The sequence below is a fragment of the Erythrolamprus reginae genome, chromosome 2 (assembly GCF_031021105.1).
Source record: "Erythrolamprus reginae isolate rEryReg1 chromosome 2, rEryReg1.hap1, whole genome shotgun sequence".
NCBI classification, from domain to species: Eukaryota; Metazoa; Chordata; class Lepidosauria; order Squamata; family Dipsadidae; genus Erythrolamprus; species Erythrolamprus reginae.
The window spans coordinates 193,680,829-193,696,186 of NC_091951.1; the positions used below are offsets into that span (position 1 = coordinate 193,680,829).

The 15,358-nt window shown below is 44.3% G+C and overlaps 1 protein-coding gene across 5 annotated transcripts in view; it reads right to left on the reverse strand.

Annotated features, from left to right (window-relative positions):
- Positions 1-15,358, reverse strand: part of TNS2 (tensin 2) — a 193,235-nt gene that overhangs the window by 88,797 nt on the left and 89,080 nt on the right. For all 5 annotated transcript variants that reach the window (XM_070740986.1, XM_070740984.1, XM_070740988.1 and 2 more), the window contains exons 2-3: positions 11,685-11,796; positions 9,543-9,580 (exon numbers count right to left, since the gene is read on the reverse strand). In XM_070740986.1, coding sequence (XP_070597087.1) covers positions 9,543-9,580; positions 11,685-11,796 — 150 coding nt within the window. The remainder of the gene's footprint in view (positions 1-9,542; positions 9,581-11,684; positions 11,797-15,358) is intronic.

The following is a 15,358-nucleotide window of genomic DNA, read 5'->3' on the forward strand; positions in this document are numbered from 1 at the left end:
CTACTGTATTTTTCAGAGTATAAGACACACCTTAGTTTTGGAGCAGGAAAATAGGGAAAAGAATCTGCTTAACAGATATTCATCTGGCTAGCATCCTTAGTCTGGTCAACCTCCACATATTATTTTATCCCCTGGTTGGTGTTTTTAAAAAACCTTATTCAGAGAGAGTATCAATGGAAGAGCTTGCAAGCCAGTAAGAGCTGGGAACATGGTTAGCACCTGGTTAGGGCTGGTAAGAAACATTTGGAGCAAGTTAGAGAAATGGAAAAAAAAACCTGCAAGGACTTAGGGCTTGGAAAACATTCTTGAGAGAGAGTAACAATGAAAGAACCTGAAATGTAAGAGCTGGGAAGATCGTAACTAGTTAGGACTGGGGGGGGGGGATTTTGGAAAAAAGCTATATTCAGAATATAAGATGCACCTGAATTTTCAGCCACTTTTAGGGAGGCAAAATGCGTCTTATACTCTGAAAAATACAGTTTGTGTTTTTTTAAATTGATTATTTGGGCGCATCCAAAATGTATTTCAGCCTTTGAATAAGCTTTTTAATCTCAGCTTGGTGGTGGAAGGTAAAAAATGGGCACGATGTTCTCTTTTCTCAATGGTTATAACAATGGTTATAAATATAACACTCAATGGTTATATAACCACTTCCATATGTGAATAGCCATTAGTTTTTGAAAGTTCTGAATACATCGCTTGAACAGTACAGAAGTTCAACTGAAACTCACATGAATAGAATAAAAGAGCACTGCTTTAAATTATTTTGCTTTTATTCCTCTCTTCCCTACGCATGTTTATGCATGAGATAGGGAAATTATCTTCTCCCTTTTCAAAATTGCCAGCCTTCCACGCAGCAACCACATTGAAGAAGAGACATTTTTGCTTGGAATATGCTGTAGATTCAAACAATGAGCAGTTTCAGGAAAAGTAACAAGTAGAATGATGGTTGAGAGGCTACAATTAGTGGGGGAAATGGGTGGGATAGATACACTTGATCCAGTGATGGGCTACCAAAATTTTTACTACCACGCTGTGGGTGTGGCTTATGCATTTTGTTTCAACATCTTTCAGTGCAAATTGGGTGTTCTGGGGTGGAGCTCCATTTTCGCTACCCCACTGCGTAGCCCACCCCGATTATCTACTATATAAAGTGTATGTACACACACGCATGCACAGCTCTTCTAAAATTATACACATTCAACCTCGTTTACTGGAATAGGAAAAACATACCCAGAGCCCAGAAGGGAAAAAAAGGGAGGGGGAATCAAGATTTTACTACCGGTACTGTGTACCTGACCAAAATTTTGCTACCGGTATTGCGTACCTGACCATACCCGTAGGATCCCACCACTGAGTTGATCCCACAAAGTCTATTGTGCGGAACGACTAGACTCCAGAAGGAGGTGGTACTATTTTTTTTCATAAGAATGTAAAATTTTTGGTATTTTATCATCCAAAGCAATGACCCTTATGGGACAGGGCAGATTTTGGGTGAGAAACCCAGTACTGTGTCACTCTAGCTTTCTTCTGAACTCAGTTTGGAAAAAACAAGGATCTTTTGAGTAAGATGTTGTTGTTGTTGTTAATTGCGAAGTTGTGTCCGACTCCATCGACCACATTCCTCCAGGCCTTCCTGTCTTCTGCCATCCTCTGGAGTCCATTTAAGCTCTGAGTAAGATAGCTCTCATAAAATAGCTACTATAGAGCAAGCAGTGTGGCACCTACTAAATATGGTATAGTTGATTAATTTTGTTTTTCCAAAAGATAAGGAGAGGGACATAGGCCAACCTTCCTCCCCTGCACTGTAATGTTCTCCATCATGATCTTCTCTGGGTTCATGGAACCATACTTCCCAGAATCTCCCAGTCAATAGGAGGAGAATTTCCAGACATACAGGGGAAATGGCCCTGATGTCGCAAAAGCACCACCACAATGTACATACATAGTGGTGTACACGTAATTGTACTACAATACTGCTTCATATCACTCAGCTGTAATTAAGCTTTATCTTTGGTTCTTTTGTCGTCTGCTTAATTTTTTTTTGCAATCTGCATTCAGGAAACTCTCACAAGTTAAATGGGAAATTCATGCAGGGAATTCACGCAGTCTATTCCAAATGTATAAACAAAGATACCTTTTGCTGATGTCAGCCTATGTCTCCTGTTTATCTTAGCCCTCTCTTAAGAAATCAGACTCTATATGGAGAGGTGGGTTGGGTTTTTTTTTTACTGGAATTGAATCCTTGGAGGGACCAAATGACTCATGCATAGATATTTCCCTAAAATCCCAGCAAGCTGAAATGTGAGAGAGAGGGAACTCCAAGATATCCGGAGCATGAAAAATTCTGAAAGTCTTTTCTGCATGGCTGTGAGGGGGGGGGATCAATCACAGAATACCAATTCTCGCGATCTTTTGTGGCCTTGATAAATAAAAGCTACGGAAACAACCTCATATTATTGGGGACAATCAACTTAGTGTCTTCCAGATATTTGGCAGTATATCTCCTAAAAATTCCTGTTCCTGTTGGCCAGGACTTATGGAAGATGTAGTTCGAGTCATCTGGGAACCAGATGGCTTCATTGTTTGTTCCAGCTTCCATTCTTTCCTCTTTTCCTTTGTTTCCACTTGCCTCTCATTTTATTTATTTATTTTATTTATTTATTTATTCATTTGTCCAATACACAAATACATAGGAAGAGAATAGACATGAAGTAATATATATAGAGATAAATGTAAAAATAGAGGAGAATAGGCGTTGATTGCTTACCTGAACGCCTCTTCTCGTACGGTGAGCGGGTACAGCAGTCACATGGGTTGCTCATGTCCAATCCGGTGGAACTGAGCCTAGTATTAAAAAAGCTTGCCGGATCCGCCCCTTCCCCAGAATTCGCGAATCCATAGACTAGGCTCAGCTGTGAAGCTCTGTAGTGTTCAACTCTTATTGTTAGAGGAAGAAAGGTTATAGGAAGATAAAGAAGACACATACAAGGGCGGGAAGTGACTGCTGTACCCGCTCACCGTACGAGAAGAGGCGTTCAGGTAAGCAATCAACGCCTATTCTCCGTACTGAAGGAGCGGGTCCAGCAGTCACATGGGACATACCCAATAGATGGTCCCTAGGGTGGGATTAGATTGCTATCGTGAGAGATAACGGATTGGAGTACCCTTCTGCCGAAGGCAGCGTCCGCTGAAGCGTAAGAATCAATCTTGTAGTGCCTGATGAAGGAATTTGGCGAGGCCCAAGTGGCTGCTTTGCAGACCTCCTCCAACGGGGCTTGAGTCGCCCAAGCGGCCGAGGTGGCTGCGCTCCTGGTGGAATGCGCTGTGATGTTCCTTGGAACTGAGAGGGAAGCCGACTCATAGGCTTTAGATATAGTCCCTCTGATCCAACGGCCTATTACTGTAGAAGACACTTTGGCACCCATGACTCTGGGGTGATAGGCTATAAAAAGTGCTTCTGACCTCCGAAAGGGTCCTGTGCGTTGGATATAGATTCTCAGCGCTCTAATGAGATCCAGGGTGTGCCATCTAATTGCCAAGGGATGGTCTCGTTGGAGGCAAAAGGAAGGTAGAACAATATCCTGAGTTCTGTGAAACATGGAACTGACCTTGGGTAAGAAGGTGGGGTCCAGTCGCAAGACTACCTTGTCCTGATGAAATTGACAAAGGTCCTGCCTGATTGAGAGGGCAGCCAGCTCCGAAATGCGTCGGGCAGAGGTAATAGCCACCAGAAATGCCACTTTAAAGGATAGGTACCTGAGGGACGCCGATTTTAGGGGTTCGTATGGTGCCTGCGTGAGGGAATGGAGAACCCGTGGCAAATCCCAGGATGGATACCTGTGGACCTTGGAAGGTCTGAGGTTGGCTATGCCCTTGAGGAATTCCTGAACTTCTGGAAGGATCGGAGAGGCTGTCTGCGGGGGCCCCCCTAGGACAGATGAAATGGCTGCCAGATGCCGCCGGAGGGTGCTGGTGGAAAGTCCTTTATGGAAACCTTGCATAAGGAAGGAAATGATTCTGTGTATGGGAATGCACAGGGGAGATAGGCCTTCCTGTAGACACCACTGGTGGAACTTGGACCACGTGTGGTCATAGATTCGATTGGTCGAACCCCTTCTGGCCTTTAAAATGACTTCCACTGTATCAGGGTCGTGACCACGCAGCTCTAAGTCTCTCCTGATAACAGCCAGGCGGTGAGGTGGAACCACTCCGGGTCTGGATGGAATGAGGCCCCCTGCCGCAGCATATCCCCCGAAACGGGGAGTCGCCAAGGGTCCTGGACGGATAACTGTTGGAGATCCGCGAACCAGGGCCGGCGGGGCCAATGAGGGGCGATTAAGATTACTCGGGCCCTCTCGGTGAGGACCTTGTGAATCACGTCCGGGAGAATTGGAATTGGAGGGAATGCGTAAAGTAGGCCTGGAGGCCATGGGCTCCGGAGGGCATTGATTGCTTCCGCTCCCGGGGATGGAAATCTGGAAAAGAAGCGAGGGAGCTGGGCGTTCGCATTGGTCGCGAAGAGATCCAGAATTGGTAGGCCGAATCTGAGGCTGATTTGATGGAACAGGTCTTGATGGAGGGTCCACTCTCCTGGGTCTATCGTTGCTCGAGATAGCCAATCCGCCTGGACGTTGAGGCTCCCCGAGATGTGGTCGGCTAGGAGCGACCGAAGATGTTTTTCCGCCCAAAGGCCTAACTTGAGGGCCTCCCTCATGAGGGCCTTGGATCTCGTGCCCCCCTGTCTGCAGATATGGCTTTTTGTGGCAATGTTGTCGGTGAGAATGAGAACGTGCCGATTGGGAATGCGAGGAGAGAAATGCTTCAGAGCCAGGGATACGGCTCTTAGCTCTAGCCAATTGATTGGCTTGGAAGCTTCCTCCGGGGACCACGTGCCCTGGGCTATCATCCCCTGGGCGTGGGCGCCCCATCCCGATAGACTGGCATCTGTGGTGATGACAAATTGATCCGGGCACCTGAACGGGGATCCTTTGTCCATGGCCGGAGACTTCCACCACTTGAAGGATCTGCGAACAATTGGTGGGATGACAATGCGACGATTTGAGTTGCTGTGCCCCGATCTCTGAAAGGGTAATAGGAGCCACTGAAGTTCCCTAGCATGAAGGCGAGCCCAGGGAATGATGCCTATGCATGACACCATCTTCCCCAAGAGGGAAGACAGGGTTACTATGGATACTGAAGGTTTTGCTAAAATGCAAGAAATTAACTCCCTTATACTGAATTTTCTCTCAGGAGAGAGAAAAACCTGGGAGGATACTGAATTAATAATGGATCCCAGGTGTAAGATGGATGTGGAAGGTTGGAGATGACTTTTATCAAAGTTGATGGAAAATCCATGGTCCTGAAGGACTGACATGGTGATAGAAAGGTCTGTTTTCACTTTCTCTAGGGAGTTCCCATGAATCAAAATATCATCAAGATAACATAAAATGTGGATGGGAGACGCCCGGATATAGGCCGCCAGGGACCCCAAGAGCTTTGTAAAGACCCGAGGGGCCGAGGAAAGACCAAATGGCATCGCCCTGTACTGGAAATGCCTGCCTTGAAAGGAGAAACGTAAAAATTTTCTGTGACATTTGGCTATAGGAATGTGGAGGTAGGCCTCAGTGAGGTCTAAGGAGACCATGAAATCTCCCGTGTGGATGGCGGCCAAAATAGATGATAAGGAGTGCATCTTAAACTTCCTATATTTGATGAATAGGTTCAGCTTCTTTAAATCCAAAATAGCTCTCCAACCTCCGGAGGATTTTGGAACCATAAATAGGATGGAATAAAACCCTAGACCCTTCTGACCGGAGGGAACCGGTTGAATGGCCCTGATGGACAATAAGTGAGAAATGGCCTCCTCCATACGGTTACAATCTGAGGAGGACCTGGGAGAAGGGCAGGAAATAAAACGTTTCGGGAGGGGAGAAATAAATTCTAAAAGAAGACCTGTTTGAACAGTGTCAATGACCCAGGGGTCCTTGGAGGTGAGACGCCAATTAGAGGCGAAATGGGCAAGGCGACCACCTATGGGAATTGAGGAAAGATTACCATCTAGGTTTCTTTGAAGCCCTGTTAGAGGACGCTCCCCTTTGGAAGCGAAAACCTCTGCCCCTGGAGTTCCTACCTTGGGGACGAAAGCGGGGGGAATACTGACCTGGAGATCTCTGATAGGAAGCCGCTTGGTCTTGCTGACGCCCTGGGCGACGAAAGGACTGCGTTTTGACAGCTTTTTTGGTGGTTGGACCCAAAACTTTCTTCTTGTCCGTGGTTTCCGTGAGGAGTGGATCCAGAAGATCACCGAAAAGAAGGTCGCGCTTTAAGGGTCCCAGGGATAACTGCCACTTCTGGCGTACTCCCGCTTGCCAAGGGCGAATCCATAGGAGTCTTCTTGCCGTTGTAGAGGCTGCAATAGACTTAGCAGAAAATCTAGTAGATTGTAAAGTGGCATCAGCCACGTACTGGGCAGCTGCAAAGACCTTGTTGAAGTCTTGTTGACCTCTCAAGTCATCGGGAGGAATATGCTGTTGCAGTTGGCGAAGCCACAGAAGCATGGCTCTGGAGAAAAAGGAAGCCGCTGCAGAACTTTTAATGGCCCAGGAATCTGCGGTGAATCCTCTTTTGAGCATTTGTTCAATCCGCTTGTCCTCTGGGCGGAGGACTTCCTCTGCTTCGCCTGGCACAGCAGCCGCCGAGTGAAGGATCTTGACAGGTTCATCCGGTTTAGGAAAGGATAGGAGCTCTTCATAGGAAGAGGAAAGTTTGTACAACTTTCTGTCCTTGGTTGAGGGATTAAGCCCAGAGGCTGGGAAATCCCACTGCTTAAGTAAGGCATCTTTAAACAATTTAGGCATAGGAATTACCTCGTTATCCTCCTGTTCCTCTGTGAAGTAAGGTAAATTTTCCTCCGGGGGATCAGTGGATGTGGAGGCCTGTTTCTCCTGGGCCGCCAATCCCGTAGAAATTCTAGCTTTGAGGAGGAGAGATTTGAACAATTGAGAAGGAAAAATAGTAATTGGAGAAGGAACCTTTATTTGGGATTCCTCATCATCTGAGAGGCCTTGAAAGGGGTCCTCATCCTCCTCCATATCCTCATATTCGTCCTGAGAGGAATCTGAATCATCCTGAATAGGAGCTCTAACCGCTGGGGAAGAACCCAAGGGGCGGGAGGGACGAGGAGGTGGAGGAGGTACGGGAAGCTCATTGATGGTGGAGAGTTTAGCATCAATGGCCTTGGACAACACAGAAAAAATAGATTGGAATTCAGGAGGTAAACTAGAAATATCAGCAGGAATGGCAGAAGAATCCCTGAAGGCCTGGGAGGATCCTGGCTGGGGGGAATCTTCAATAATATCTGGTTCCTCTGGACCTATTCCCCATAGGTTAGGCTGGGGTCTGTCTAGGTTTGGCTCATCCAGAGATAACACAGGGACCCCAGAAGGAGGCAGACTAGAAGCCTCTGGGGGGTCTTGACTACTGAGAACTTGGGCCTGTACTTTCAAACGCTTTGCTGATTTGTCATGGATTCTTTGTAGGGCTAGGTCCCTTCTCTTCTCAGCCCTGGTGACCTTGGTCGAGGGGCGGGCCCCAGAAGAAGAGGAGGTCGAGGCCTGGGGGATACTGGTAATCTCATCGCCTGTAGGCCTGGCCTCTCTGGGACCTTTAGTTGTGCCTCTCTTGGGAAAAGAAGCCATAGTCTGACAAATAACAGAAGACCAGGCTGAGCCAACAAAAACTGAATAATTAGGGAGAAGAATTTCAAAGCCTTCCCAAGAGGAATGGATCCTGCTCCGAGGCCTCGGAGCTGCTGAGACTTGAGGGCAATCTGGGCAAACCCAGAGTTCGTGTCCCCAAATCCAGCGTGGCCAGCCTCCCTAAACTTAAATTAAAGTAAACCAAGGCACTCTGGTTGGAGGTTTAGCCGGTGGAGAATTAAGCCTGAGCGTCCCAAAGCCCACTCCGGGATCCACGCGGTGGACTGAGGCCTACGCGGCTGGCAGGAGGCCAACACGAGAGGCCTAAATTTAAAAAGGGCGCGAAGGCCTTCGCGCCGAAAATTCGCTCCGTAATAAAATTCTTAAAGGGGAAGCGATCGACTAAGTCCAGGAGACTAGAAGAAGCGTCTCACTCCGCAGGAGGTATTTTTTTTTTTTTTTAAGCCCTTTAACAATAATACAATAAGGATTTTATTTTTTTTATCAATGAATCAATACTTGCACCAAGACCTCCAGGCCAAAGGATTAAAAGAATCCACAAGCGGCAGCGGGGATCGTAACCGGCAAAAACAGCCGGGGGAAAACGAAACCGCAACTTCTCCCAAAGAAAAAAGCCGAGCCTCAAACGGCTGGCGCTAATAGTGCAAGTAAACAAATAAGGATAAATAAATCTTACTACTTTTGAAGGAAAAGATCGAAGGGAAGGTGTTAGAATGTTGAACGAGCTATCACAATACAACCGCAGGATATGCGAACTGAGCGAATTCTGGGGAAGGGGCGGATCCGGCAAGCTTTTTTAATACTAGGCTCAGTTCCACCGGATTGGACATGAGCAACCCATGTGACTGCTGGACCCGCTCCTTCAGTACGGAGAAGATATATGAAAGGAAGAAAATATATATGTTATATGAGATAAAGGAAAGACAATTGGACAGGGGACGAAAGGCACACTCGTGCACTTATGTACACCCCTTACTGGCCTCTTAGGAACCTGGAGAGGTCAATCGTGGATAGTCTAAGGGAGAAATGTTGGGGGTTAGGGATTGATACTATTGAGTCCGGTAATGAGGTCCACGCTTCGACGACTCGATTGTTAAAGTCATATTTTTTACAGTCAAGTTTGGAGCGGTTAGTATTGAGTTTGAATCTGTTGCGTGCTCTTGTGTTCTTGCGGTTGAAGCTGAAGTAGTCATTGACCGGTAGGACATTGCAGCATATGCTCTTGTGGGCAATACTTAAATCGTGTTTTAGGCGCCGTAGTTCTAAGCTTTCTAGACCCAGGATTGTTAGTCTATTTTCGTAGGATATTCTGTTTCGAGTGGAGGAGTGGTTGCTGTTTTCCTACTGTTGAGTTTTAGCTGCCTCAGAGCATTATAACGTTATCCTAACATGCTGCAGGGACTCAGAACCAGATCCTACAAAGTGGGATCCTCAAAGAGCATCCTCGGAAGTGGTTAAAACTGTTTTTGGAAGCAAAATGAAACTCTCGTTCAGGCAACATTATGCACTGAAGAATAACAGCAAAAGTGTGTGACGTATGATGGAGGCGGGCGACATGCAATTCCAGCCCTAGGACCAACCGACCCACACAAGGAACGGAATGTCATTAGAGGGAGTCCAGCTACTCCTTTGCACCCTTGAGTGAATTTTTGCGATATGTAGTTTAGGAACAATCAGAAGAAACGAACATGAATGTTCTCGGAATGTAAGGTGAATTAAACAGGATATGGTGCAAAATCTAATGCAATAAATAAATAAATAAAACACCTGAGCCAAAAATACCATTTGGGACACCCAAACCCAATATTTCCCAGCACTTACTTTGGCTTCGCATTTTTTATGGCTTGCCATTTTGCACACTACAAGAGAAGGAAAAAAAATAAACATTTTAGTATTCAAGGTAACTGTAAACATGGATGTCTTCTGATGCTTTTCATCCCAAGTACAGGTATTCCTCAACTTACATCAGTTCGTTCAGTGACTACTTGGAGTTATGACAGCACTGAAAAAAAGTAGCTTGCGGTCATTTTTCACACTTACAACCACTGCCACATCCCCATGGCCATGTCATCAACATTCAGGTGACAACTGAGTCATATTTATGATGGTTGCAGTATCCCAGAGTCCTGCAATCCCTTTTTGTGACCATCAATGGGGAAGCCACATTCACTTAACGACCGTGTTACTAAATTTAACAACTGCAACGATTCACTTCAACAACCGTGGCAGAAAAGGCTGTCAGATGGGGCAAAACTCAACTTAAGAAACATCTCATTTAGCAAGAGAGGTTTTGGGCTCAATTGTGGTCGTAAAGAGGCGACATATAAGTCAAATAAATAAACAACCGAACAACCAAACAACCAAACAACCAAATAAACAAGCAAATAAACAAACAAACAAACAAATAAGTCTAGGGCTATCTATCTATCTGTCTGTCTGTGCGTCTGTCTGTCTGTCTGTCTGTCTGTCTGTCTGTCTGTCTGTCTGTCTGTCTATCTATCTATCTATCTATCTATCTACCTCTCTATCTTTTGCAGAGCAATAAGTAAAGCAGTGATGGCGAACCTATGATACGGGTGCCCTTGGTGGCACGCCGAGCCATATCTGCTGGCACGCAAGCCATTGCCCCAACGTGCATGTGTGTGATGGCCAGCTGATTTTTTACTTGCACAGAATGTTTGAAGTCTGGGGAGGGCAAAACAAGACCCTACTGGGCCCACCAGAAGTTGGGAAACAGGCCATTTCCGGCCTCCAGAGGGCCTCCAGAGGATGGGGAAAGTTGTTTTCTCCCTCTGCAGGCATTGAATTATGGGTGTGGGCACTCACGCATGTGCAATAATGTGCACACATGCTTTTTTGACACCTGAGGGAAAAAAGGTTCGCCATCACTGCTATAAAGCATGTTGGGTGAAGCTACATTTCGGATATGGGGAAGGACTAATGTCCTTGCTGTTGTTTTTTTTTAAATTATTTTTATTGTGCAGTGAAATCCATAATAATAATTAAAAAAAACCAGTCAGATTAATGGAATGGCAATCCTGGTGGGCACCACTATAAAGAAGACTGCATCAAAGCTTTGCCTTCCCAAAGCCCTTACCACATTTTCTCACAATACAGTAGTACCTCTAGATACGAGCTGCTCTACATGCGAGTATTTCAAGATACGAGCCACGAGGGGAGAGACATTTCTGTTCTAGTTCCGAGCTGAAATTCGGGATACGAGCCGAGCGTCCTCTAGGTGGCACAGGAATCCTTGCTTTTGGTTATCTCGGAGGAGAAAAACAACTTGTTCCAGATACGAGTTGCCTCGAGATACAAGCTCCCTTATGGAACGAATTATGCTCGTATCTAGCGGCAGTGTTCCCTCTAATTTTTTTGGGGGGTGGGGGGAAAAGTATAGTGTCTGAGTGGCAGTCCCTTCGGGACTGGGCGGCACAGAAATAATAAATAAATAAATAAATAAACAAACAAACAAACAAACAAGCAAACAAATGAATAAAAAACCCACCCTGTTTTGCCTCAGAGAATTTCAAAATAAAATACTGTACTGTACTGTGTGTCTATAACAGTGAGCTCATAATAGGGCAACTCTATCAATATCAAAATGCCACTTAAATAGTTGAGCTAGTTTCAAACTAGATTTTTATTTTCTTTCTCTCTTCCTTACTCCCATTCTTTTTCTTTCTCTTTTCCTTCCTCTCTTTTTTCTATCTGTTTCTCTCTCTTCCTCTCTCTCTCCTTCCCTCTCACTCTTTCCCTCTCAGCTTCTGGGCAGCTTTGGAAAACTCTGAGTTGATGATGATTTTTAAGTGAGCGATTGCTCACTGCTCAGCTTAGAGGGAACTATGTCTAGCGGTACTACTGTATAAGGAATCTGAACGAGCCAACAGCAGGAAAAAAAGCTCCAAGTCTTCGGCGAGGGGCAGTACACAAATCTAATAAATAATAATAATAACATCCTACCTCTGCACACAAGGCCTTGGGCTTCTATGGATTCCTTGCACACGATGCATGCCTTTTTCTTCTTCTTAAAAACCTTCTCTTTGAAGTTGTGAGGCTCCGACACCTTCCCAGGCTGAAAGGACAAACAAGAGCAGAAAATTGGACGGTGCAGATTTTTTTTTTTGCACAGATATGTGGAGGCAGCTTTTGTTGGGCAGAGAGAGTTTTGCGCACACGGAAGTTAACCCACCAAGTAGCCACAGTTAACTACTATACCTAATTGAAGTCTTCAATGAAACACAGCAGCAGGCTTTCTTGTAAAAATATATTTTACTTCTGTTTTATTAAGCTGCTTCTCTAAATAAACTATCACACAATACTTTCATATAGCTCTTATAATATCCACCACTGCAACCACTAAGCACTAACCGCTAAATTACTATAACAAACCACCCACTGTAACAAACCACACCCATGCAAGGGTGTTCCTCCTTATATAGGTTACAGCCAATCAGGTTGCAGCACAATTAGCAAACCCATGATTACATGCTGATTATGCCTTACATCAGCCTCTCCCATGGTTACAAACCATTTACTTGCATTGTGATATTACCTTCAGAAATGAACTTATTTCTAACAGGTTATGCACCCAGACTAGCCCGGATACACGCATGTGAAGCCATCATGAAGCTTTTGCCAATGGGTCCAGGACAGTGATAGCGAATCTTTTCAGCACTGAGCATTTCACACACGCTCGTCTGGACCGCAACCAGGAAGAGGACCTGCCGAGCGGGAATGCATGTGACAGAAAATGAACTTCTGGTTTCTGGCACACACATGCGCGCTAGCCGGCAAGTCTTCCAAGTTTCTGGTGCACATGTGCCGATCAGCTGGCTGGAGTGCACGCTCACGCCAGAAAATGGAAGACCAGCTCTCCCAGATTCTGGCACTTTCAAATGCACAAGCGCCAGCTGATTGGTGCGTGGGCATGTGCACCAGAAACCCAGAAAATTTCCTGGCCAGTGCGTATATCATGGCATGATATATGCACTGGGGGAAAAGATCAAAAGCAACATGAGAAAATATTATTTTACTGAAAGAGTAGTAGATGCTTGGAACAAACTTCCAGCAGACGTGGTTGGTAAATCCGCAGTAACTGAATTTAAACATACCTGGGATAAACATAGATCCATCCTAAGATAAAATGCAAAAAAATAGTATAAGGGCAGACTAGATGGACCATGAGGTCTTTTTCTGCTGTCAGTCTTCTATGTTTCTATGATGTGCCAGAAATCAGAAGTTCATTTTCTGTTGCACACATGCCCGCTCGACAGGAAACCCAGAAAAGGAACGAGCGATGCTGTGCATGTCAGGCAACATGCCTTTGTGTGCCATTTGAAGCACACGTGCCACAGGTTCACCATGATAAGTCTGGGACAACTCCCCACATCCAATGTACCACGGCCAACTCGCCACAGCCAACCTGTCACAGGACAATTCACCGTAGGACAACTTGCCAAGGGACAAGAGTTACACTCAGTGAAAGGCTACCAAAATTTTTACTACCACACTGTGGATGTGGCTTATGCATTTTCTTGCAACATCTTTCAGTGCAAATTGGGTGCTCTGGGGTCGAGCTCCATTTTCACTACCCCACTGCGTCCCCCCCCCCCCGTCCGGGCAGCAGCCCACCCCTGGTTACACTACTATCAAAGAAATGGTGGAACAGAAACACAAAAGGAAGGGTGCAAAAGGAGGGACAAAATTAAATGTCAATGACAAAAATTGAAATAATTAAATAAAATTGTTGATTTGTCCCGTGACTAATTGTCCTGCAGCAAGATGGGATGGTAAGTTCTCCTGCGGTGAGCTGACCACGGCGAATTGGCAGAAGCAAGTTGGCCGCAGTGACATGTCCCACTCCGTTCACCACCACATTGGGGTTCTCCAGTATGTTGAGATATCAGTTTACAGAATTCCACATAGGAACTGCACATCAGATTTTCACATACTAATTCTAATGAAAATAATTTTTTTGGTGTTCCATACACAAGGTCCCTTCTGAACATTAATGCTCACCTTACACTCAATATTGGAAAAGGCTCCCAAAGCTTGTATTGTCATGGTTTAAATCCACGCCAAATTCATGTCCATCTCCAAACAATTTAGATATTTATCCAATCCAGAAAAGAGTAAGAGAAGTTTATCTGTTAGGGTCCCCTTATTTATTTTTGCTAGCTATGAATTGTGGTACATTATAATCAATGAAAGATTGATTGGGACAATTTAATTGGGAAAATAGAAAACTAAAGAGAGTATCGATAGATTTGTATTTTATTATCTACATTGCTACAATTTTTCAGTGCTTTACACTTTCATTTATAATGTACATACTGGCACATCATACCAGGAAAGATAACGGAAAACAAATTCTGGATTTCTTTGCACAACACGGAATTAACATGTAGTATATTTCACAAGATCCAGCAGTAAGAACCAACTTAGATGCTGCTTTTGTTTTTTAAAGGATTAAACAAATTTATAGAGGTCAAGGCTTAGAAATCACTTACTATTAACCTTATCGTAAAACAAAAACCCCTGTTAAGAGATAGTGGGTCTCTAACAGCCATAAGAAACAGGGAATTGATTTCTCCATCCTATTTCCCCTCTTCCTAAAAGTATTTGCTACTCAACCTCTGTTGGAACACGTTAGAGAGATGCAGCTCAATTATATCTTAGCCATTGTAACTGTATTTCTGCTCAGCAATTATAACAGCCCATGACTAGAGTAGCAGTTCTAAAATAAAAAAGATGTATTTTACTTTTAAGCAGTGCATGTATTTCACAGCTAAAGCATTAATCTGTGAAATGTTGTGTGAGAGCATTAGTTTGTTTTAACTATGATTTACTAAAGTACTAACTATAGTCACCTAATCAAATGCAACTAAACTATAAATCATAGATTATAATTCCAGCTAGCTAGGCTAGAAACTGGGAGTCTGTGAATTCTTCACAGATCTTGGGTAAGTCACTCTAAGGCTAGCCTAGTTTATGGGGTTATTGTGGAGGGAAAATAAGAGGAAAAAGGAGACAACGTTAGGTGTGTTTGCAGCCTTGAGTTATTTATAAAAATAGTAATAAAGGCAAGAGAAAAATTTTAAAAATATATTATGCTATGCTATTTTATTTATCTAAAATTGCTTAATAAGTCGGCAGAATTCATGCATCACACTGAATCACATTTCATGATTCATCAATCACAGTGCTATAAAATCCCATTACACTAAGCCAAAACAAGCCAACTCCATTGTGGTTTGATGCAACATGTGAACACAATCTCCATTGCTACTTTACTGAAGCGGTTTATCAAAATTTGTATTAAAAAACCACACCCATGTGCACACACATTTATTATTATTTATTTATTAATCAAATTTGTATGCCGCCCCTCTCCATAGATTTGGGGCGGCTAACAACAGTAATAAAACAATATAAACAAATCTAATATTTAAGTTAATTTAAAAAGAAACCCCAATTTAAGAAACCAATCATACATACAGACATACCATGCATAATTTTTTTATAAGCCTAGGGGGAAGTGAATATCTCAATTCCCCCATGCCTGACGACAGAGGTGGGTTTTAAGGAGCTTACGAAAGGCGAGGAGGGTGGGGGCAACTCTGATATCTGGGGGG